This window comes from Centruroides vittatus, unplaced genomic scaffold (assembly GCF_030686945.1).
Source record: "Centruroides vittatus isolate TY-2023 unplaced genomic scaffold, ASM3068694v2 contig_912, whole genome shotgun sequence".
Lineage (NCBI taxonomy): Eukaryota > Metazoa > Arthropoda > Arachnida > Scorpiones > Buthidae > Centruroides > Centruroides vittatus.
The window spans coordinates 1,209,070-1,231,955 of NW_027122601.1; the positions used below are offsets into that span (position 1 = coordinate 1,209,070).

The 22,886-nt window shown below is 32.7% G+C and overlaps 2 protein-coding genes across 2 annotated transcripts in view; both read right to left on the reverse strand.

The window, feature by feature from the left end:
- LOC136984297 (SH3 domain-containing kinase-binding protein 1-like) overlaps positions 1-20,617 on the reverse strand; it is a 45,633-nt gene extending 25,016 nt beyond the window's left edge. The window contains exon 1 of the mRNA XM_067281228.1: positions 20,463-20,617. The gene's annotated coding sequence lies outside the window, so the exon portion shown is untranslated. The remainder of the gene's footprint in view (positions 1-20,462) is intronic.
- On the reverse strand, positions 14,281-15,087 carry LOC136984316 (uncharacterized). Its single transcript, XM_067281251.1, has one exon. The coding sequence runs from the start codon at positions 15,085-15,087 to the stop codon at positions 14,281-14,283; it is 807 nt and encodes a 268-aa protein (XP_067137352.1).
- Positions 20,618-22,886: the final 2,269 nt, after the last annotated feature.

Consider the following 22,886-nt stretch of genomic DNA (forward strand, 5'->3'; position numbering starts at 1 on the left):
ACACACATTTTAAGAAAGGAAAAAGCTATTAAAATTGTAATACTCAATACATATAGATACCAATAACAAAAAAATGAATACAAAACACATTTGATTTCTGCAATTAGTAGAAGTACACAAAGTGATACATCAGCATCTAAACACTTCTGATTATAGCAAACTACTGCTTGAGCAACATTGACCATGTGCATGCTGTTTCAATTTCTTCCCAAAAGTAAAACCAGTAGAGTCAGTTTTCTACAGTACATCAAATCCTTTAAGTCTACCATAGGTAGAAGTCAAGAGATATTAAGTCATGAGTACATGGGGAAACTCAACTGCACCCTTTCATCCTTTGCATTGTCCTGGCAAATTCTCATTGAAGTAAGCTCTCGCATCTCAGTGGAAGTGAAGTAATCTTTTGAGGGACATCATACTACATATTGCTGCCATAATTCAACTTTAAAAGTAACACATAGATAACATCTCTTAAAAATGTGTGTATATATTTTTTGGCATCCCCTGTATATTTTATATAAACAAATTTCTATATAAAATCATGCTAGTAAAATCTAATAACTTACGACTATATAATTACAAAATCACTGATAAACACTCAAAAAACAAATAATATACTTTTCTTAGAAGAAAAAACTTCTATTTATATTAAATTTTATGTAATATTAAGCATATTTAGAGTTAAAACTAATGAAATTATATATAAACTATTTTGTCATATAAAATAAAACCATATTAAATAAATAATTTAATATAAATTTATCACCATTAATCTTATTTTGATAAATTTTTGAAAAGCTAATTGCTTGATAAAATTCTTGAATAGATTTAGACTTTTTTTCATATTTCATACATTATAATAGGGTTATCATAAAATAATTCATTAATTACTTTTAAAATGCTATCTTTTGTGTAATCTTTCAGGTCTGAATCATATGTCTACATGACCTTAATTTGTGATATCATACTTCAAAATGATGTCACTGTCAAATTTACTTCCAGATAAAACTTTAATGACTACAATAAAAAAATTCATTTGACAAAAATGATTTTTAACAAAATTTCATGTAAGAGTAACAAAAAGAATAAATGATTGAAAATGTTTACATAAAAATTTATTTTTCTATTTGTTTCAAATCAATTTTGAAGTAAACAACAGAAACTGTTAATTTTAAGTATTAATTATAAAGTTACTTCCATACAAAATCAAATCTTTAGAATCTATAATTTTTTAATATATATTACAAAAATGATTAGTAAAGCCAAAAATGTGAAACTAAAACTAACTAAAAACTAAAACTAAAAAGATAAATAATCTTATATAAGAAAACTGATTTTTTTTAAAATCAATTTTTATTAAAAACAATAGTTCCTTATTGCTATAAAAATACTTTTAACTTAATTTTTAAAATTGCTCCATCTTATTTCTAAAAATGCAAAATTTTTAAACAATTTAAATATATTTAAAAATTATCTAGAAATAAATTTTTTTTTTCAAAAAACAAAAAAAAAAAAATTTACTAAAACTCCTAAGTTCTAATTTCATAGAAAAATAATTTTTATTTAACATGAAATTAGAAAATGAATGGACTTAATCAAATCAAATTTCATCAAAGACTCTATGTCAAGTTTGGGCCTTTTCCAAGTGTCAACAAAACAGAAAAATAGCAAAAAAAAATAAATAATAATTAGTTACAATATAATATATTTTACAATAAAGGATAGCATTTGAACAAAAGAAGATTAGCCATTCATGAATCAACAAATACTTACGGAATTAAATAAAATTAGAAAATTAAAAGTGAGGTCTACCATATTAAAATTGGTTACATAAGTAAATAACTTTTAGATTTAATCCTAATTAATACCCAGCTAGATGCTTCTGAACTTCTACAACAACACTTTATCTCACTGAGATTTATTTATCAACTTTAACATTTTTAACCTGTTCTACAGGCCATCTTCAGGTTTTTAAAAACATGAAACATTGATAACTGTTCTTTAACACCAAAAAAAAAAAAAAAAGAACAGTTATCAATGTTTCATGTTTTTAAAAACCTGAAGATGGCCTGTAGAACAGGTTAAAAATGTTAAAGTTAATAAATAATTCTCAGAGAGATAAGGTGTTGTGGAAGTTAAAAGACATTTAAAAAATTGTTTTTTAATTCAATACTTGGCTGTTTTTTGAATATAATAATTGTCAAACAAAATAAATGACATTTGAAAACATGTATATATGGATTTTTTTTGATGTTTCTCTATAGCAACATTTCTTAATTTTTTGCCATACAACCTAAGTTTATATGTTTATAATAGTACTGCAAGTCAACAACCCAATACTATTTACTGGTACAATTTTTAAAAACCTAGTAGGCCAGAGCCATTTTATATTATATAAATAAATAAAATTATGCATATTGGGCAATAACTTCTAAGTAAAAAATAACTGTTCCAAATTGACTTTCACCTCAGCAATGGGTTTTATAGCACGAAGGCTCTTTTGAGTTGGAACTGTGAGATTATTGGAGAATTTTCTTCATTAGAAAAAGAAAGAAGGAAATTCAAAGCTAAAGTTTAAGAAGCTAGTCGAAGTTACTAATGACTGTAAAGTTTCTTTTTGAATAGTGTATGTAGATTTGAATGATTGAAATATGGAAAGGAAAACTGAATCATTTTTTTTTTTTAAATTCAAACCTGAGAATCAACAGAAACAGTAACATTAAGTACATTTTTATTGAAAGCAATTCTGACAAATTTCAATTCAGTAACTTCTTGAGTTATGACCACCTCAACTTATGACCATTCGCACTTACGACGAAAAAATTTCATTAAAAAAATGTATCAATTTCTTATAATTTTTAACAAATCTATATCATATACATATATAACTCACTTCTGCAATCAATTGTGTCTTTAGTTTTGTTGTGCAGTTAGTTACCCTTCACATGTGCTTGTGTAAGGTGGCTAATTGTTTTGTAAGTAGTTTACTCACAGTGTAAATTGAAAATTCTACTTTATTTTTACTTTGATTTGTGATATTTTAGTCCCAAAATGGCTGGTAAGACCAATGAAAGAAAAAGAAAGAGAATAGATTTAAAGATGAAAATAACAGCATGAGTGCAGCAAAACAGTGTTAAACTTGTCATGTGAACATAAATTGTTGCATTCAACCATTTCAACTATAATAAAGGACAAAGAACAAATTCATGAAGCAGTAAAGAGATCAGCAGCAGTAAAATCAACCATCATCACAAAAAAACAAAATGGTCCCATACATGAAACGGAAAAATGTTTAAAGACTTGAATGGAAGATTTATTACAAAAGAATGTTCCACTAAGTCTCATGACCATCCAAACTAAAGCACAGTCTTTTCAAAGATTTAAAAAAGAAGGAGGGTGACTACTATGACTACTACTATTCAATGCAAACTCTGGCTGGTTTGAAAGATTTTAAAATTGTGAAAACTTCCATAATGTGAAGATTTGTAGAAAGGCAGCAAGTGCAGATTCACAAGCTGCCAAAATCTTCAAGGACAATTTTGAAGTGATGCTCGAAGAAAATTATATGCAGGAACAAATTTTCAATGTGGATGAAACCGCATTATACTGGGAAAAAATGCCAGAACGGACACACATTCAAAAAGAAGCTAAATGCATGCCTGGTTTTAAAGCATTTAAAGATCATGCTACCCTTTTGTTGAGTGGAAATGTCGCTGGTTATAAATTGAAGCCATTTATATCATTCCCAAAACCCAAGAGCCTTCAAGGAAATCAGTAAGGACACATTATCACTACAGTTACATGCCAATAAGAAGGCATTGTACATGGACAAGGCAGTGATATGCCTGTTGTTTGCAGGGCTGTGGAGTCAGAGTTGTGGAGTTTTGGTATTTTAGTCAGAGTTGTCAAAAATCCCACCAACTCCGACTCCTTTTTACTTCCCCAACTTGTTATGTATATAAAAAACAAAAAAGTATTTGAATCATGTCACATTTGACACTCAAGTTTTTTGCAAATCTACACGTTTGAAGATCCTATAAACCCAAAAATGTCAAATAAAGGGAAAAATTCGCACGTCCACGTGCGTATGTTGGCATCTAATTTGTTTAATTTCTTTATTCTGTTCTGAACTATTAAACAATATCTCAGTATGAGTAAAGTTTAAGAAACAAAATTTGGCATAGTAGCATGTGTATGAAGGGCATTAATGCTATTAAATTTTGGTTCTTTATTAAAGGTCGACAGGGTAGAGACATAGAAGGGGTCGTGTCAAATCTCCAGTGTGGTCAGACTTAATGAATATTTTACTCGTTATTAGCATTTACAATCTTATAATATAATCAAGATGGGTTAATAATAATAATACTGTAATAATAATAATGATAAGCTCAGAGTTCAAACGGTTAAGAGTTGAAATTTGGTTCACAGTTAGGATAAGAATGTACACTAAAAAGGGATTTTTCAAAATTCCTCTTGCATGGGGGAAGAGGGAGAGGGTTAAGGATTACACTGAAGAACTCTATTTCTACCGTACTATTTTAGATGCAGTATTTTGCATTTTTGTGAAAAATCAAACATACTTTTAGATCCATCTAAAAATTCTCTAATTAGTCTCAGAAGAGAAGACCTAATTCTTGCACCCAGTGAAAACGGGTAAAATTGGCTATAATCTAAATATCTTAATCTTTGTTATTGTTACTTTTTGCGTGAGCAACATCTGGCTCATCTGCTAGTTCTTTTTTTATAAAACTCGTCTCTACCCTTAGAATTAAGCTTGAGTTCTAATATGAGTACAGACAGAAAAGGAAATCTTACAAAATCTGATGATGATATTTACTGTTCACTGGAAATAATAATTCACATTGACCACTCTTCAAGTTTGGATGTTAAAACGGCAATACTGCACCATCCAGACATTATCCAAAATACAACATTGATTGTCACAGCATTACCACCAACCAAGTTTCAGTAGAGTGTTTATTTTCCGCTCTTAAAATTATTAAATATGATTTAAAAGCTTCAGTGAATGCTGACTTAATAGAAGTGATTTTTTTTGTAAGGAGTAATTCAGTTTATAACAGAGATTAAAAATAATAAATTAATCAACATGGCAAAATAAGCAACCTCTTTTTTATCAGTCTAAATGTTATATTTCTCATTCTTGACTTAGTTTAATGTATCTATGTACTTATATATTACCCAATATACTCATATATTATGTACAACATTTGTATTAAACTAATTTGTTTGTATAAGAATGTATTTACTATTTTTATTTATATATGCTTACCAAATACTAATGCCATCATCAAACAAGTCAATAAATGTAAACTTATATATTCAATAGATGTGTCAAATTTTAATGTTTAATTAATTTTCTTAAATCGTTTTATTTTGTATTTTTTAAAAATAATCAGAATCGTCATCATTATTACTTTCCCAGCTCTTATACAGTATAGGCCTGTAACAAAGGAAAAGAATGACAATCAGTCAAAAATGACTTTCTCAGATTTTTACTCTTTTAGACTCAGGAAGCTTCGAAACATAGAGAAGTGCAAACGGATGTTAGAATGTGTACAAACCGATTTAGTTCAACCATTTTCAAGCTTACTAACTCCTGTGAATCGGAGTTGGATGAGACCATCCAACTCCGATTCAAAATCATGCCTCCCATACAGTATCACACATTCGTACATACAGAAAAAAAATGAATCTTTTGCATATCTTGACATTTTGAGGTGCCCCGAGTCCAAAAATGCAAAAATTTGGAGTGGGATTATTTTTTGAACAATCGCTACACTTTTCCTCTGTTATATATAACAACAGAAAAGTAAAAATTATTGTATTCACTCATTGCTTAGAGGAATATTTTAGCTTTGAAATAAACAAGTTTCTATGTTCTATCTTTATTAGAACTATATTGATGCTAATATTCGTGATGACGTCAGAATTTTCGGGCTTACTTTGTTAACAAGTCCGCCCCTGGTCAGAGTCAAAGTTGAATCATAAGAAAAGGTCGGAGTCATGTAAAATCTACTGACTCCACAGCCCTGATTGTTTGCAAGGTCATATTAACGTTCATGTACCATTTTGCATATCAAACATATGATTGAGCCAATATATACTAAGTCTCTTTTGGAATCTATCATCCCTAAGAGGAATAGAGTACACTCATGGGGTTCTGCTTTGATCCACTTTATCTTTTGCATTGTGTAGCAGCTTGCAAATTGTACTGGATCTCTTGTACACAATTTCTGTACCACTCTGGTCTGCAATGTCCTTGTATAAGGAGTTCAAATGTTGATTGAACTGAACTATGGTATGCCTGGAGCCTGTGATGTATTGTTGATCTCTGTTAGAAGTAGACTGGGTATTGGAAATGCTGTGTGTGGCAATTTGGTTGGCATAGGTGTGGGCTTATACTTATACTTAAAGGAGGTAGAGAGCTGTCTGACCTTTATGTCAGACTTTTGCCCTAAAGAAATGGAAAGAAGAAATTAGAAAAGAGAAGTTAGGTGGAAGAGGGAATAAGGAAGATAGGAAAGTGTGAAGAATAAGAGCAACTGTGGGGCCCCATGGGACCCCACGGGTGTTTGCATTGCTTAAGATAATCAAGAAAAAAAAAAACCAGCAGAATTCCACAACAAATGGCAGATGCCAGGAGTCCTATTGCTCAGGAGAGTTCAGAGTAGGTATGAGTGCCTTGGTCTCAGTTATGAATTGTGTCAAGGCCCTAAAGATTTTTTTGTTGTTAAAAAGCTGGTGTTTCCCGGGCGGTCAGTTTAGTCCTTTGTACAGGCAAGTTCCCTGGAAAGTGTCTCTTAAGTCCTGGTATTTAGTGCATTCAAAAAGAAAATGTTCTGCAGTATCTTCACAGTCAGTGTCAAGTTCACACAAGCATAGGTGTGGGCTAAACTACATACCATGTTTCTTCTGTAGCAGTGTTTAACCCTTATATCTTCTATACGTTGTAGCTCCAGCAGAGTGTCATGCTTGGTGTGATGAGTGAAGGTTCGTCTGATTAGGGCACAGAATGTGACGATTTTATAAGCAAAGGGGTCCAACGAGTTGCAGTGATGAATAGTGGTATGTGGCCCAGTTTGTAATAAGCGCTCGTTTACACCTTGCCCTTATTGAGACATCTCAATAAGGACAAGGTGTAAATGGGTAGGGCTAGGGTCTAGGGCTAAGGTAGGGCTTAGATGTCAACATAAGGACATGCCCTTATGTTGACATCTAAGAAATGAGCGTTACAGTTACTAATTTGATCCAGCTTAAGGGTAAGACTGTATGAGTTGTTCTTGCATGTTAAAAACTCATTGAACATGGCTACAGAAGAAACATGGTACATAGTTTGGCCCGTGCCTACCCAACCAACTTGCCTCACACAGTATTTCCAATACCCAGTCTATTTCTAAGAGAGACCAACAATGCATCACAGGCTCCAGGCATACCATAGTTCAGTTCAATCAACATTTGAACTCCTTATACAAAGACATTACAGACCAGAGTGGTACAGAAATTGCATACAGGAGATCCAGTACAATTTACAAGCTGCTATGCAATGCAAATGATAAAATGGATCAAAGCAGAACCTCAAGAGTGTACTCTATTCCTCTTAGGGATGATAGATTCCAAAAGGGATTTAGTATATATTGGCTCAACCATACGTTCAATACGCAAAATGGTATGTGAACATTAATACAACCTTGCAAACAATAGGCATATCACCACCTTTTCCACATACGCCACTGACCCGGAAGTATTTGCAGACCTTATTTATAAAGCCAACTTGAAAGACAACTGTATTAACTTTAAAGACTGCAAGATGGTGGTAGGGATTGCAATTGCTGGATCCCTCATCCAGCAATCCAGCTGGATCCAGCGTATTCTTCGGCCTGCTGGATCCAGCACCAGGTGCTGGATTCAGCGCTGCGGATCCGCAAATACTCAATTAACTTTTTAAATAATGGCGCAAAAGTCTACGTTGTCGGTGTTGCCGCTTTGCTAATTACTAGATTGCTACTAATTACTTACTTATTACTTCATTAACACCAATAATTAAATTACTTATAAATAAACTATACCTTTATCAATCCAGCAAAATTTAATAAAATAATAACGTATTCAATCGCTTTTAGCGATCTTCCTCAGTTACAAAAAAATACATTAACTATAGTACATAAAATGTGTTGGGAATAAATATAAAAAGAATTGTGCTTAATTACATCCCATTTTTAAACAAGATACATAGATGTACTGCTAGGTCTAATAATTTTCACATTGTATACCGACGTAATCCTACTGTTTTCAAACTTTTGAGAAACGATAAAAAGAAAGAGGATTGGAATTCAACAACGGGTATATATTCAGTGCCTTTACACGACCAACGTTTCAATTCCAAGCTTGTTTATGTGGGCGCATCGTTGCACCCACATAAACAAGCTTGGAACCAAACCAAACCATGTTTCTTCTCCAAACAACCAAAGGCTCAAGGAGCACAAATATTCAATTGGTAAGAACCTTGACAACACTGCGCTGGCATCATACGCAAGACAAAAGGATGTTAACGTCCAATAGGATTAAGCGGCAATTATAAAAACGACGACGAATAGGCAAACGGTCAAACATCTTGAGAGATTGGAAATCTGCAAGGCGTACATGGCAACTGGTTGTATAAACCATAGAGATGCAAACTCATTGTCTACTGCGTAGAGATCCTTTTACATTAATTAATGTTATTAACGGACAATGCTGGTTTCGTTGTCATATCTGTTTTTTTTTTTCCTTTCGCTATTTATTTTGTTTATTTATCTATATTTTGTCCGCTTGGACATTTTCCGTTAACTTTTATATTTATTCCGAACACATTTTATGTTCTACTTTTCTGTAACTGAGGAAGATTGTTAAAAGCGATTGAAAACGTTATTATTTTATTAAATTTTGCTGGATTGATAAAGATGTAGTTTATTTAACTTATTCTACTTCCAGTACATAGTTTTTATATACTTATAAATAACTACAGACTAATATGTAGAGCCTTTGTCATTCGATCCTACTGATCTTTAGAACTAAGCAGACAAACACGAACAGTAACAAAAAAACTTTATTAACCCTTTCCCGGCCAGGGTACCGATCTATCGTTACCGTAATTGTTTCGCAAAACGGCCAGGGTACCGATTCATCGTTACCCTGTTAAAAATCGATTTTTATAAAATTTATCGACAACAGATGTCAGCACTTCATGGTATCGTCTTGTTTATCTTCTGTTTTACATATTTTTGTCCAGGTGGTGTTCTGTCGATTAAAAAAACTTTTAATTATCGATAGTTTTTCCTTAATTTTTCATTTTCTGATTATTTTTTATTTTATTTTTAGCATATCTATGCAATAATATTACTATAATAAGTTCATTAATGCTATAATAAGTTTATTCAGCTATAATATGTTAATGCATCATAAATATTCAAGTTATGACCTTCAGTTCTGATATTTTATATATTTTTTTAATTTTTAATTATTTTTTAAATTTAAAATATCCGAAAATGTTACATCTATTGCTACTGGTAATCATATGTTTATTACGAAAATAAATAATCTTGTTTGATATAAAATGAATAAAGTATATTAGTTCATTATATTAGTTGAAAGCAGAATAAAGTTCAAATTTTAAACAAATGTTTGATATAATGTGCGATAATTTCACAACGAATAAACGTACATGCATAAATGTTATATCAAATTGTACAGAACAATATTCTACGTCATATTGGCTCAGTGACAATAAGAATGGAGTAAGCAGGCAATGTTAATTTTGACAAATAGTAACAAATTTTCAAGTCTGAATGTCAGTTATCATATATTATTATTTTTTTCTCATAAATGTTTCAAACAAACTTTATTGAAATATGTCGTATTTAAAACTAACTATATTGATAAATATATGTAATTTTTTTCATATGAATAAAATAATAATTTAATTTTTAGTAAATTTTTAAAATAATATTGCCTGATTCACCTATTTTGACCTTGGCCGTTTTACAAAATAAGGGGGCGTGGCAAACGGCAGGCTAAGGGTTAAAAAGGTGAGAACTGTCACCGACATTCTCGGCCAACATCCAGGCAAAAACCCGCAAACTTTCGCGCCTCCTTTTTACGTTGCCAGCCAACATCTCGTTGGCAAGTGTTGCCAGGCAGTGTTCGGGATCTCTGGCGCTGGCGGCCACAGCTACTCCCCCACCAGTGTCTGCGACACGAAACAAGCGGGAAAGGTTACATGTCGGCCAGAGCGTGTGGTAGTTTGTTGCGTTGGGGCTGGATTGTCTGTGGTACGTTTAGTTGGCGCTGGTCTTAGCATTGGGGGTAACTGGTCCGACTCACTCGCTGCGAGAATAAAAGCCGGTTTCAGTCGATCAATAGAAACGACAGTTTCTTTTCCCTTTATGCATAGAGTGAATGTCTTGCTACCACGTGACACGACTTCGTAGGGTCCATCGTATAGAGGCTGCAAGGGCTTCCGTACAGCATCATTGCGAAGAAATACGTGGGAACATGACTGCAGTTCTTTGTGGATAAATGGGTTGCGGTAGGAGTGGTGCACCACAGGCACTGGTTTTAAGTTTGCCATCATCGTCCTGAGTTTTTCGACGAAAGAACATGGATTGACGTCCTGAGAACTTGGAACGAAAAACTCTCCAGGCAGTCGGAGGCTGGTGCCATAGAGCATCTCAGCCGTGGTAGTATTGGTGTCTTCACGGAGTGCAGTTCGTAATCCTAACAAGACTGTAGGTAGCACTTCCGTCCATCTTTCAGTAGAGTGACACTTGATGGCAGTTTTAAGTGAACGATGAAAGCGTTCAACAATGCCATTTGCAATTGGATGGTATGCTGTTGTCCTAACTCTTTGGGTACCAAGAAGCTGAGTGAGAGATTTAAATAAGCTAGATTCGAATTGCCGTCCTTGATCAGATGTTATTTGGGCAGGCACTCCAAAGCGAGATATCCAGCCTGAGTACAGGGCTGAAGCTACTGTTTCAGCTGCTATATCTGGCAACGGGATTGCTTCAGGCCAACAAGAAAATCTATCGATGATTGTGAGGCAATATGTTGAGCCGTTGGAAGGTGGCAATGGACCAACAATGTCAATATGAATATTTAAAAATCTAGCGTCTGGAATAGGAAAGGTTCCCAAAGGGCTAGCAACATGTCTCTGGATCTTCAATCGTTGACAAGAAATGCAGGTGCGAGACCATGTCTGGCAGTCTTTACTGATGGATGGCCAAACAAATTTTGCTTTTACCAATCTGGTTGAGCTCCTTACACCTGGATGGGACAGGTTATGGACAGTGTTGAAAGCAGTGCGACGATAATTAGGCGGAATGTATGGACGAATGCGACCTGTCGATACATCACAGTAAATTTTGACATCACTATCAGGAAGTTTAAACTTCTTAAGTACAAGTGATGAGTTAAGTTCACTTGAGTTCACTTCACTTCTTCACTTCTTAAGTTCACTTGAAGTCAGGAGAGACTGGAGCTCAGGATCTTGCTGTTGGTCTTTTGCAATTTTGCTATAATCTATAGATGGGCTACTAATTGATTCAATACGGGAAAGAGCATCAGCTGGAACGTTATCGATCCCCTTTATGTGTCTGATGTCTGTTGAGAATTGTCCTATAAAGTCAAGATGTCTCAACTGACGGGGTGTACACTTATCGTGTCGTTGCTGGAAGGCAAACGTTAATGGTTTATGGTCTGTGTAAATGGTGAACTGTCGTGCTTCCAGCATAAACCGGAAATGTTTCACAGCCAAATACACAGCCAGAAGTTCTCGGTCGTATGCAGAATACTGACGCTGAGAGTTACTCAGTTTGCGGGAAAAGAACGCCAGTGGCTGGAGACCTTGTGCTGTTGTGAAGCTTCGGAAGTGGGCATACTATTTGTGCAAATAAGAAAATTTTTTTTTTGTAATTTTTGTAAAGAAGCAAATAATAATAATTGTTGTTATTATAAATTAACGTTGTAAAAAGAAACCGTCAGACAAGAAAAAAATAGTAAAACGAAAAATGAATATTACATGTCCATAAAAGGACATGTCTGTAGAAATTTCTGAGAAAGTCATTCTTCTCAGGTTGAAACAATAGATGAATTTGAGTACTTAGATCGAACATCTTCGATAGGAATCGAATTGTCAGACGATGTTGACTCATCCAACGACCTGGGTTCCGATCTCGTTACAATGCGTAACGAGGGGGGGACCAATTAGAGAGCGGAGGCAAGTTGACATCGACCTATCGGAATGTTTGATCTGGGACTCAAAGGAAAGTTATAAAACCCGAAGAAAGAGAGGAGCTGACGTTCTCGGTTATTAGTTCTCAGTTCTTGGCTCTTAGAGCTTTGTCTCGCGATTTTACGACAGTTTTTTTTTTTCGTGATCTTCGGCAGTTGGATTACATCTCTTTTGGAAGGTCACCCACTCCCTCGGATTTGTCACCAGTTATCTGAATCGTCCCTGCTTCTGGAACTTTTCCTCGAGAAGCTGAACAGTGCGCCCCGGGGCCATCATACTCCTGCGAAACATCGGAGAACTTTTCTTGTGGACTTTCGATTCCGAGAGGTGGCCCAGAAGACTCGAACGCCGCCGCTGATAAAAGTGTATCGTAGTTGTAAGCACCTTTTGTTATATAAACGGGTTACGAATGAAAACCTGTCTCTTGAGAGTTTCTTTCACTCCCACACGTGGATCGTGACCGCACGACATTCTGACTAACACAGTCGTTTGGCAAACCTCACACTGTAACTTGATGAAGGGCAGCGCCCACAGCAGAATCGGATGCATCGACGTGAAGTGCAAGGGTAGCACATGGTGAAGGATGATGCAGTAAGGTGGCATCTGCTAATTGTGACTTACATGACTCAAAATGCCTGAATCGAATTGTCAGTCCATTTAATCTCGCGCTGGTCGTTTTTCTTTGCTCCTTTAAGTAGATCGTGTAAAGGAGCTTGGTGATGGGCCGCATGGGGTAGGCACCTACGATAGAAGTTCAAGATGCCTAAGAACCTTCTCAGTTGTTTGAGGGTCTGTGGTCGCTTCTGTTGAGTTATGGCAGATACACGTTCTGGAAGTGGCATAACGCCATGGGGAGACACCATGTATCCTAAGAATGATACATGTGGAGCAGCAAAAGTACACTTGGATGCATTGATTTGCAGACCGTACTTGTCAAGGCATTGAAACACTTGCCGCATGTGCATCTTATGTTCCTCCCACAAAGTGCTAGCAATGAGGATGTCATCTAGGTATGAAAAACAAAAGTTTAAGCCTTTCAAAACTTCGTGCATGAATCGTTGGAATGATTGGGCAGCGTTGCAGAGACCAAAAGGGAGGAAAACGAATTCAAATAGCCCAAATGGCGTTGTAATGGCTGTCTTTGGCACATCATCTGGGTTAACGGGTATATGATGGAAGGCTCTAACCAAATCGATCTTGGAAAATATTTGGGCTCCATGTAGACTTTGACCAAAATTGTGGATGTGTGGCACTGGATAGTGATCGGGAACAGTTATCCTATTCAGGGCACGATAGTCTCCAGTAGGTCTCCAATCGTTATGACCCTTCGGCACCATATGGAGGAGAGAAGCCCAGTTGGACTTTGATGGTCTGCATATACCTAACTCCATCATGTGCTGGAATTCTTGCTTTGCTACTTGCAGCTGAGCCGGATACAATCTACGGGGTTTGGCAAATACGGGTGGACCGTGTGTTTCAATATAATGCATTGTGTTGTGCCTGACTTTATCTGAAAACGGTCAAGGACGAGTGAGATGTGGGAAGTCCTTGAGGATATCCTGCATTGGGGAATTGCTGATTATAGTTTTGACCGAAGTAGGTGGTCCTGTATAATATCTTCCTCGTGTAGTAAGGGAAGTCAGGGGGTCAACCAGTAATCTGTTTCTGATGTCGAGAATGAGTCCAAAGTTGGCCAAAAAGTCTGCACTGATTATAGGCTTCTGCACATCAGCTATGGTAAATTCCCATCTGAAGGAACGTCTTAAGTTGAGGTCAAGTTCTAGCACCTTTGTTCCATATGTCGAGATTTTAGAGTCATTGGCAGCATACAATTCAACCTTTGTAGGCTGATTCTTAGTGCGATTGGGAATGATCGATAAATCTGCTCCAGAATCAATTAAGAAATTTAGGCCAGTTTTGTTGTCATACACAAACAGACGGCTATATTTAGGAGCCAGGCTGGACCCACAGGCCGTTACTGCGGCTGGCTGCGCTCATTTCCCTGATCGTAATGCAGTTCGGTCGAAGGAACACGGCGAACGACATTTCCTAGCAGCTGATCCAAACTTATCATGGTAGTAACAATATCCCTGACAATTGAGGCTTCTTCCTCGAGGGCGTGAACTAATGCGATACCTCGAATTCGGGTCATGTCGGTTTCTCTCCCTACTACGATAACGGGGACGAGCAGTACGCGATACATTAAGTTCTGCAACCTTCGTTGTGAGTTCTAAAATCTGCATTTCGAGATTTTTGATTACGGGATTGTCGGCTTCTAAGTTGATGCTGGCCAGTTGGGTTGGTTCTGTAAGTTCAGCAACCTTGTCAGCAAGGATGGCTAGCTTGTCCAGTTCATCACCGCTAACAGCCAGAACTGTCTGAATATTTTTGGGGAGACGTTGGAGCCACAAGTTTCTAAGAAATTCTTCGGTAATCTTGCCCGCTGAAAGCTCCCTCATTTTACGGAGTAAAACGCTGGGTTTCTCATCCCCTAACGCCAGATCTTCAAGCAGAATTTTAGCCTCTTTAGCAGCGGAGGTCTGAAAAATTTCGAGGAGTCGATCTTTGAGTTTAGTAAACGGAGCCTCGGCTGGACGGTCAAATACTAAGTCACTGACGTTAGATAGAATCTCGGCGTCCAGGGAATTGATTAAATAGTTGTACTTAGTGTTCTCACTTATAATCCGATTAATGGCAAAAGCTGCATCTAGCTGCACAAAAAATAATTTGATGTTGGTTTTAGTGAAGATAGGCATTTTTGCCTGTACACGTCCAATTTCCAACTCGTTCTGTTCCGCCATTTCGGGCGCCTAACTATGCGGGTACAAGGAAAGCGGGATAGTCTTTGATTAGGCTTAGCCCGAGTCACGCACTCTTAGTCGTCTTATTGAATTTACGATTCAGAAACTGATCATACCTGCATATCCTGTTAAAAATGTTCCTTCATAGACACAGAGTTGTTCACTATCCAATTCAGTCGAAAGTCCAGGTAGTTCGTTAATCGTATCACGTTCGGGTCACCACTTTGTCATTCGATCCTACTGATCTTTAGAACTAAGCAGACAAACACGAACAGTAACAAAAAAACTTTATTAAAAAGGTGAAAACTGTCACCAACATTCTCGGCCAACATCCAGGCAAAAACCCGTGAACTTTCGCGCCTCCTTTTTACGTTGCCAGCTAACATCTCGTTGGCAAGTGTTGCCAGGCAGTGTTCGGGATCTCTGGCGCTGGCGGCCACAAGCCTATATAAGAAAACTGGTAAGACTGATAGCCACTTAGCCACTGATTATCCATCCTTACATTATTATAATATAATATATTAATATAAATTAATTAGTAGAATTACATTTGCTATTATTTAATTTAAAGATTACATTATAATTATAGTCTAACAAAATATTTAAAGTTAATTATCTCTATCTCAAGTGTTAAACCGAACCAAAGCTAAGTTTACTACCTAAATGTGTAAAAAGTTTTACTGATTTGTAGTGACCAGTCTAAATAATAAAAGTTTCTTAAGTATTTTTAAAAAATGGTTTATTTCTTTAGAAAAAACCATAAATTTCTGGATAGATAGATAGATAGGCAGATAACACTTTATTACACCAAAAATACATCCGCGCTGGAATTATTTTGATCCAGCAAAAATCCAGCTGGATTGAAAACACTGCTGGATTGCAATCCCTACATGGTGGCACATGTGTGGAAGTACCTGTACAAGAAATTTGAATGAAGTCGATCAGCCACATGAATTTGATATAGTCAAAGTTTAAAGTCGAACATTATAGTTCTAATGTTCCAATTTGGGAAGTCAGTTTAGTTCGTTACCTGAGGCAGGTCTTGGTGAAGGCCAAAAACATTCAAAAGTTACGTTAAAGTTCAATTACTGGTTAAAAAAGGTTTTGTTTGTGATTGTTTATTTACTCACTCCAGTAGTTTAGAGAAGGCTGTTATAATTTAAATTATATTTCATTTTTCTGTTTTAATTTTTCAAAATTTGAAATTTTTACAAATACACAAAAATATCAGAAAAGAAAAAACTTTACTAAAATAAAATTTCAAATGAAAAATATTTTATATAAGTTATTAATGTATTCATAGTAAACATGAAAAAACCAAGTGACGTACTGCTTGGTTTTTCATGTTTGCTATTTCAGTTGTATTAACTACCATAGAACATTTCATTAAAAAATAATTCTGGTATAGTTGCAGCTCTGAAGGAGGTGGTTAAAACAGAGCTGTAGACCATGCCAATAGAAAGAAAAAAAAATCAATAGGAACCAATGGACTATATATAACTCTTCATGAGATGAGATGTAGCTTCTGAAATCAGCCTATCTCACGAAGACTCATATATAGACCCTTATGTTTCTTTTATTTCTATTGGCATGGTCTACAGCTCTGATAAAGGCCACAACCATCTCCTTCAGAGCTGCAACTATACTAAAATTTTATAATTTTAAGTGCTTATATCTGTGTATGTGTATTATATATATATATATATGTGATGTGATCTACGAAAAGAAACCTTAAAAAATGAAAACTGATTTTTCCAACTTAAGTGCATCAGTGCATCATGCATCAAATAAGATGCATGATGCACTGATGCACTTATTCTACAGACAGAGGATTATATAAGAAGGTATCTATAGCTTAAAATGTTGGTAAATGTTACTAGAAACATATGGGTGTTAAAATCCAAATCACAACAATTTTGACTGCATTCAGATAATTGTTTTTTCTCTACAGCAAAATTTACTTTTTCAACTTAAGGTATCTTTTCACAAGCTACATTACATATACAGTATAAACTAAAAGCATTTTTATATAAATTTATATTAAGGATAACATAAAACCTTTACTAATTTAGTGATAAAGTCTTTAATTAATGTTAATAGATAAAAACACTTAATAAATTATTAAAATTTATTGTTAATTCTGTGCAATTTTGTTTGCAAACTAGCTGAAACAAATGTTCAAAAATTATGTTTGCTACAATGAGTTATATTATTTAATTGTAAATTTTAAAAAATCCATACAAGAAAAGACAATTATCTTATTGTCTCATGCCATGCTTGACATTGCTTTTACAGCCATGCTCTGTTTATTTAGTTTAACTAACTAACAACAATTGTATTTTATAAATCAATAGTATGATTGACCTTTACATTTATTCATGTGTATATTATCTCCTTCTGAAACATTAAACTATTGCATTTATGAAAGAGGAAAAAAAAATTATATTTTAAATATAAAGTTAATTTCTTGGATAGCTTTCACTAAGAAAATAATATTGTTCTACACTAGCACATATTAAATAGACATCCACAACTGCCGTAAATAATTGGGCTATAATTTGGAAAGAATGATTTTGAATTACAAATGAATTTGACACTAGAGGGACGAGTTAGGTGCCATCTTGTATTAAAATTAATAATTATATTATTTAATTAAATAATTTAGATTAAACTGGAAGAAAAGAATTGGCCCAAAGCAGAACTTGAACCTGTAACTTTCACTTACCATGTGAATGTGTTACCAGTTTAGCTATCAGGACCTCTGGTCCGATCTCCTCTTCCAGTATATATATTTATATATAGCAGTGATTCCCAAACTTTTTCGATCTCCCACCCCCTTTGTTCCATAAAGTTATACCCAATGCCCCCTAACCCATTTTCTCTTGTGTGAGAAAGGATTGGAAATATTCTTAGGAAACTTTTCTATGAATCTCACACTTTGTGCCCTTACCATACATTGTTCTCAACATCTGAAAACCAAACAGCTGTCAGTGACCCCAACTTTTGCCTTTGGTCACTGTTCAGTACCCTGCCTCCAGCACCCCCCCTAGATTTACTCACTGCCCACAGGGGGAGAGTTATCGCCCACTTTGAGAAACGCTGATATATACTAAAAGAGTTGGCCCGAAGTGGGACTCAAAAGAGTCCCACTTCGAGCCAACTCTTTTCTTCCAGTTTAATCTAAGTTATTTAATTATATATTATAATTATTAATTTTAATACAAGAAGGCACCTAACTCTTCCCTGCAGTGTCAAATTCATTTGTAATTCAAAATCATTCTTTCCAAATTATAGCCCTATTATTTACAGCAGTTGTGGATGTCTATTTGCTACTCATTGGGTTTCAGTTGTTTATATTTGTATAGCACATATTATAAATAATCTAATTAATTAGATCTTAGATTGATGCAATAGAATCATAAGAAGTCAATATTATGTCTTATTGCTATCTTATATATCATTACCAATATCTAGATTAAAAAAAGCAAAAACAACACTAAATTATTCAGCTGTAAAAACATATCAAAATTTATACTTTAAAATAATTTTAAAACACGATACCTTCATCCTTTATTCCTCACCCCTGGCCAAAACCACAATTCACATAATTAAAAAATAGATCTTTTTAGTACTCATAGGAAAGAGGGGGTAAAAAGACTATGGCCAGATGTAACCATCAATCCTTTGCTGATAACTGCATGAAACTATTGATTCATAAGTGCTTTTGAAGACATTACACAGTACTAGTAACAGTTATTTTTAAAATTTAAACATGTTTAAATTTTATGTTATTTACAAATATCTACTTTGCTCATTGCTACGGTGAAAAACCATTAAAATCAGAATGAACTATTCTTACTATTTACCAAAAATTAAAAAATAAAATTATTGGATGACAGATTCAAACTATTAACTTTTACCAAAGACATTACATCTAAGCTTAAAGCTTCTAAAATCCTATCATTTAATATAACCAAATTCATTGGCAACCGTTAGGTCAAGTGATGTTCTCTGGTATTTGAATGGATTTCCAATTTCCAAAGTTTAACAAGGCCATCACCTAGCAATTATATTTTTTATCTTTAATAACCGACTACAAAAAAAGTTTACACGTGGCAGCTTATTTTTAAAAATTACTCATTATTATATGTAGTTAATTATCCATTAAAGTCTACAATCTTGATGCATTTTATTATGTTTTATGTTTAATTTCAATAACAGATTATCAAATACTACAACTGATAAGACTTAATTACAAATAGATCAAAATTAATTTTCCACATCATTAAAACAGATTATAATAAATAAATCTTGATACTTTTGTATTTTTTGCAAAGTGCAGATCAAACATTTATTTCAAGATATATTACTATTTAAACATACTCAATTTATAGCATCTATTTCAAAAATAACTCTAAATATATAATTTACAAAAAGCATCAAAACTTCAATCTACCTGCCAAAAACAAAGCTAACTGTTAAGATAGGATATATGATAATTATAATTTCCTTTAAACCTCAGATGTTACCATAAAATTGACATTTAACATTTTTAAATACTGTAAGCCCCACTGTCATGAAAGATCGCAAACTTTTTCGACAACACGAGTTAACATATGTTTAAAATATTTAAATTAGACACATACAGTACATATTTTGCATTATATTTTCGTATTGAAATATAAAGTAGTATTAAATGAAAACTGCACAATCAATTGTCTACTTATTACTTCTATACAAACTTATAATTTTATGAAAGAATACAAATTAAATTAATTTCAAGTAGACAATTTTATTTAATATAAGCATATTAAATGTAAATGACATTTCAAATATAACAACAATTGGAAGTGAATAGTATAAATGTAAATTTAATTAATTTAAAGTGAATAATAAAAGATATCATTTTAAAACTTATTCAGATTTAAAAATAAGATAAAAACTGATCTAAATATAACAACATGCACAAATAAATTTGTTACACACCATGCATGACATCACATGTCAGTTTATTTATGATGTATTCTACGTCATAAATAAACACGTTATATTATAGATTAACTTTGATCATAAACTACCCGATCAATGTTGACACAATTTTATATGATAGCATAGGTAACATTAAATAAATACTAGAAAAATTTCGTATGTCATCTTTAACTCAATGAACCATAAACAGAGCACTGACCTCTACTTGTAAACAAATGTTCTATTGGATAAGTCACAGAAAACGATTACATTTTAACGAATAGAAATTTTCAATATAAGATGACGTCAAAAACAAGTTAGCATCTGTCAGAGTATACGTTCAACATATCAGAAGTAAAAATTTTAAATGCAAATATTTAAAATAATAATAAAAACTGAATAGTTACCCATCACTGACGTTACGCATTAGGTATTCCTATATTAAATTACCAAAAATTAAGCATCGATATGCTATATTTTCAATTTCTTTATCGAAACCTCCCGATTGTTTATCATCCACCATTCCGGATGTTACTACCCATAAATTTCACGCTGCGAAGCAAAAAACGGAAGTGATGTCACTCATACGGAATGTTGATAAGCGAAGTGTTTCATTTGTTGTTTTTTTTTTTTTTTTCTTTTTCTTGTTGTTGTCCTATTAATAAATAAATTTAGTGTAAATTTATAAATAATAATATTCTAAACAAATGTATGATTTTCGTGCAATCTTAAATAATTGTGATATGATAAATTTATCAAAAGTAGTATTTAAAAACATAACTATATACCTATTACATAATTATTATTATTAATTTAAAGAAACAATTAGAAATTACTCTCTATTTACTAATTCGTCAATTCGTAAAATTTAAAAATCGAAAGTAAAACTGATAAAAATAGCGATGACGTCACACATCATAGTATGGACAAATAACAGATCACGTTTTAAATTTAAATATATTTTGTTGTTTATAATTTATCATTTATTTTTTAATTATGTTGTTAATTAGAATATAATTACATATAACTTTGTTAACTTAAAGAATTCTAATGTCAAATATTTTACTTGAAAACAAAGATGAAAATTTATGTACAGTAATAACTTATATAAGCGTGTGATTAAACACATTACGTCCATTGTTTCACAATAAATATTAAATTTACAAATGAAAGATTACGACAAATTTTTTTTAGAATTGTATTTCTAAGAAAAAATTATTATATTTTATCGTGTAACAAATATTTATCTAACAGATTAAAATTCAACATTTGAAACCAATTCAGATATTTAATTTAAGTTGATAAGTTATCAGTGTACTATATACTAATTTAAACATATTTTTTTACTGTACAGAACCTTGTTAATTTAAAGCCTTGCAATATGTAGAACAAGGAGAGGTTTTGTTATATTTTAATAAATTTTTCATTTAAGTGTCGGTGTTGTCTTTCTTTACATATTTTTAAATATCATAACCTTGATTATTATGCATTCCTTTTAATTTGTTCGATATTTAAAGATTAAAGTCCTCTTCAACCTTGATAACCATATATGAATAAAATATGTGTTTAGGCATGTTCCAATGTAACTTTTATAGTGAGAAGTTTTCATATCGTCAATTAAATTTTAATCTAAATTTTTATATATTCACTTTACTTAACTTTATCAAATATCAAATAATTTCTTTTTATCATGTTAGGATTTCACATAAATTTATTCATTTATTCTTACTACACAATAAGTATCTATATACTTATTATACAATAAGTATTTATATTCTTTTTGTGTATATTTCTTAATATGTATTAAGTATTTATACAGTTATTATATGTTAAGAAGCATTTCAAAATAAAACTGTGAGAAATTTTAATTTAAACAAGATTCTTTTGATTGTAAGTCAAAGAAAATAAACTAAAATCGCTTGAAAGTTTTTACCAGAAAGCACTGTTTTTAATATAGAATACAGAAACTAAACATAAGAGTGTACTTATTTAAATATAAATATTACTATTTTACTTCTCATATCCATATATTTTCAAATATTAATAAATTAAGTTCATTATTTTTCAAAATTCTTTATCTTAAACTATTACAATAAAATCTCTATGAAGTGATTTGATGATTTTTTTTAATCCTTGTTTTTAAGTTCTAATTAATAATAAATAAATTCTCTAAAGCATAAAATACTTGTCTATTTGAAATTTATTGCAATAATTATTTATCTATTTATTCTCATTTTTTAAAGTTTTATAATACTGAATTATATTTATAATCCTCAATTAGAAATATTGATATGTAATGCACGATTGCATACGTCTCAATTTTAATATCGAAAACAATTGAAAATTTTAAATAGAATCGTCAAAACAACTTTAATTTCAGCTCTAGAAAGTACTCTTTTTAAAAAAGCATGATTTAAACAAGGATTTGTTCTTTGAAATATCAATTTTCTAATGTGGGCGTTTAAATTAGAAGTACGGCATACATGACATCAGTATTTATTTCATGTAACTGAATTAATCTTGAAATATAATTAGGTAATTGAAGTTATAAATCATTTATATATTTATGTCAATATATATAAATAAATTATTAACTTTATAAAATTGAAGAATCATATTTCATCTTACGTTTGATAATTCTAAAACAAATACGATGCTATATTAGTAAGCAATTATAAAAGTTAGATATTTAATTCCTGAGAACAAAATAAAAATATATTTGTATAATTGACGTTATTCTGTATGTTATATCATAAAAGTAAATATAAAATATACATATATAATATCGGATTTCATACCTTTACGCGTTAGTGTAAAAAGTAAAACCCAGA

Bases quoted from the DNA above. Each gene is read 5' to 3' on its own strand.
- LOC136984316 (XM_067281251.1), bottom strand. From the start codon at position 15,087: ATGGCGGAACAGAACGAGTTGGAAATTGGACGTGTACAGGCAAAAATG.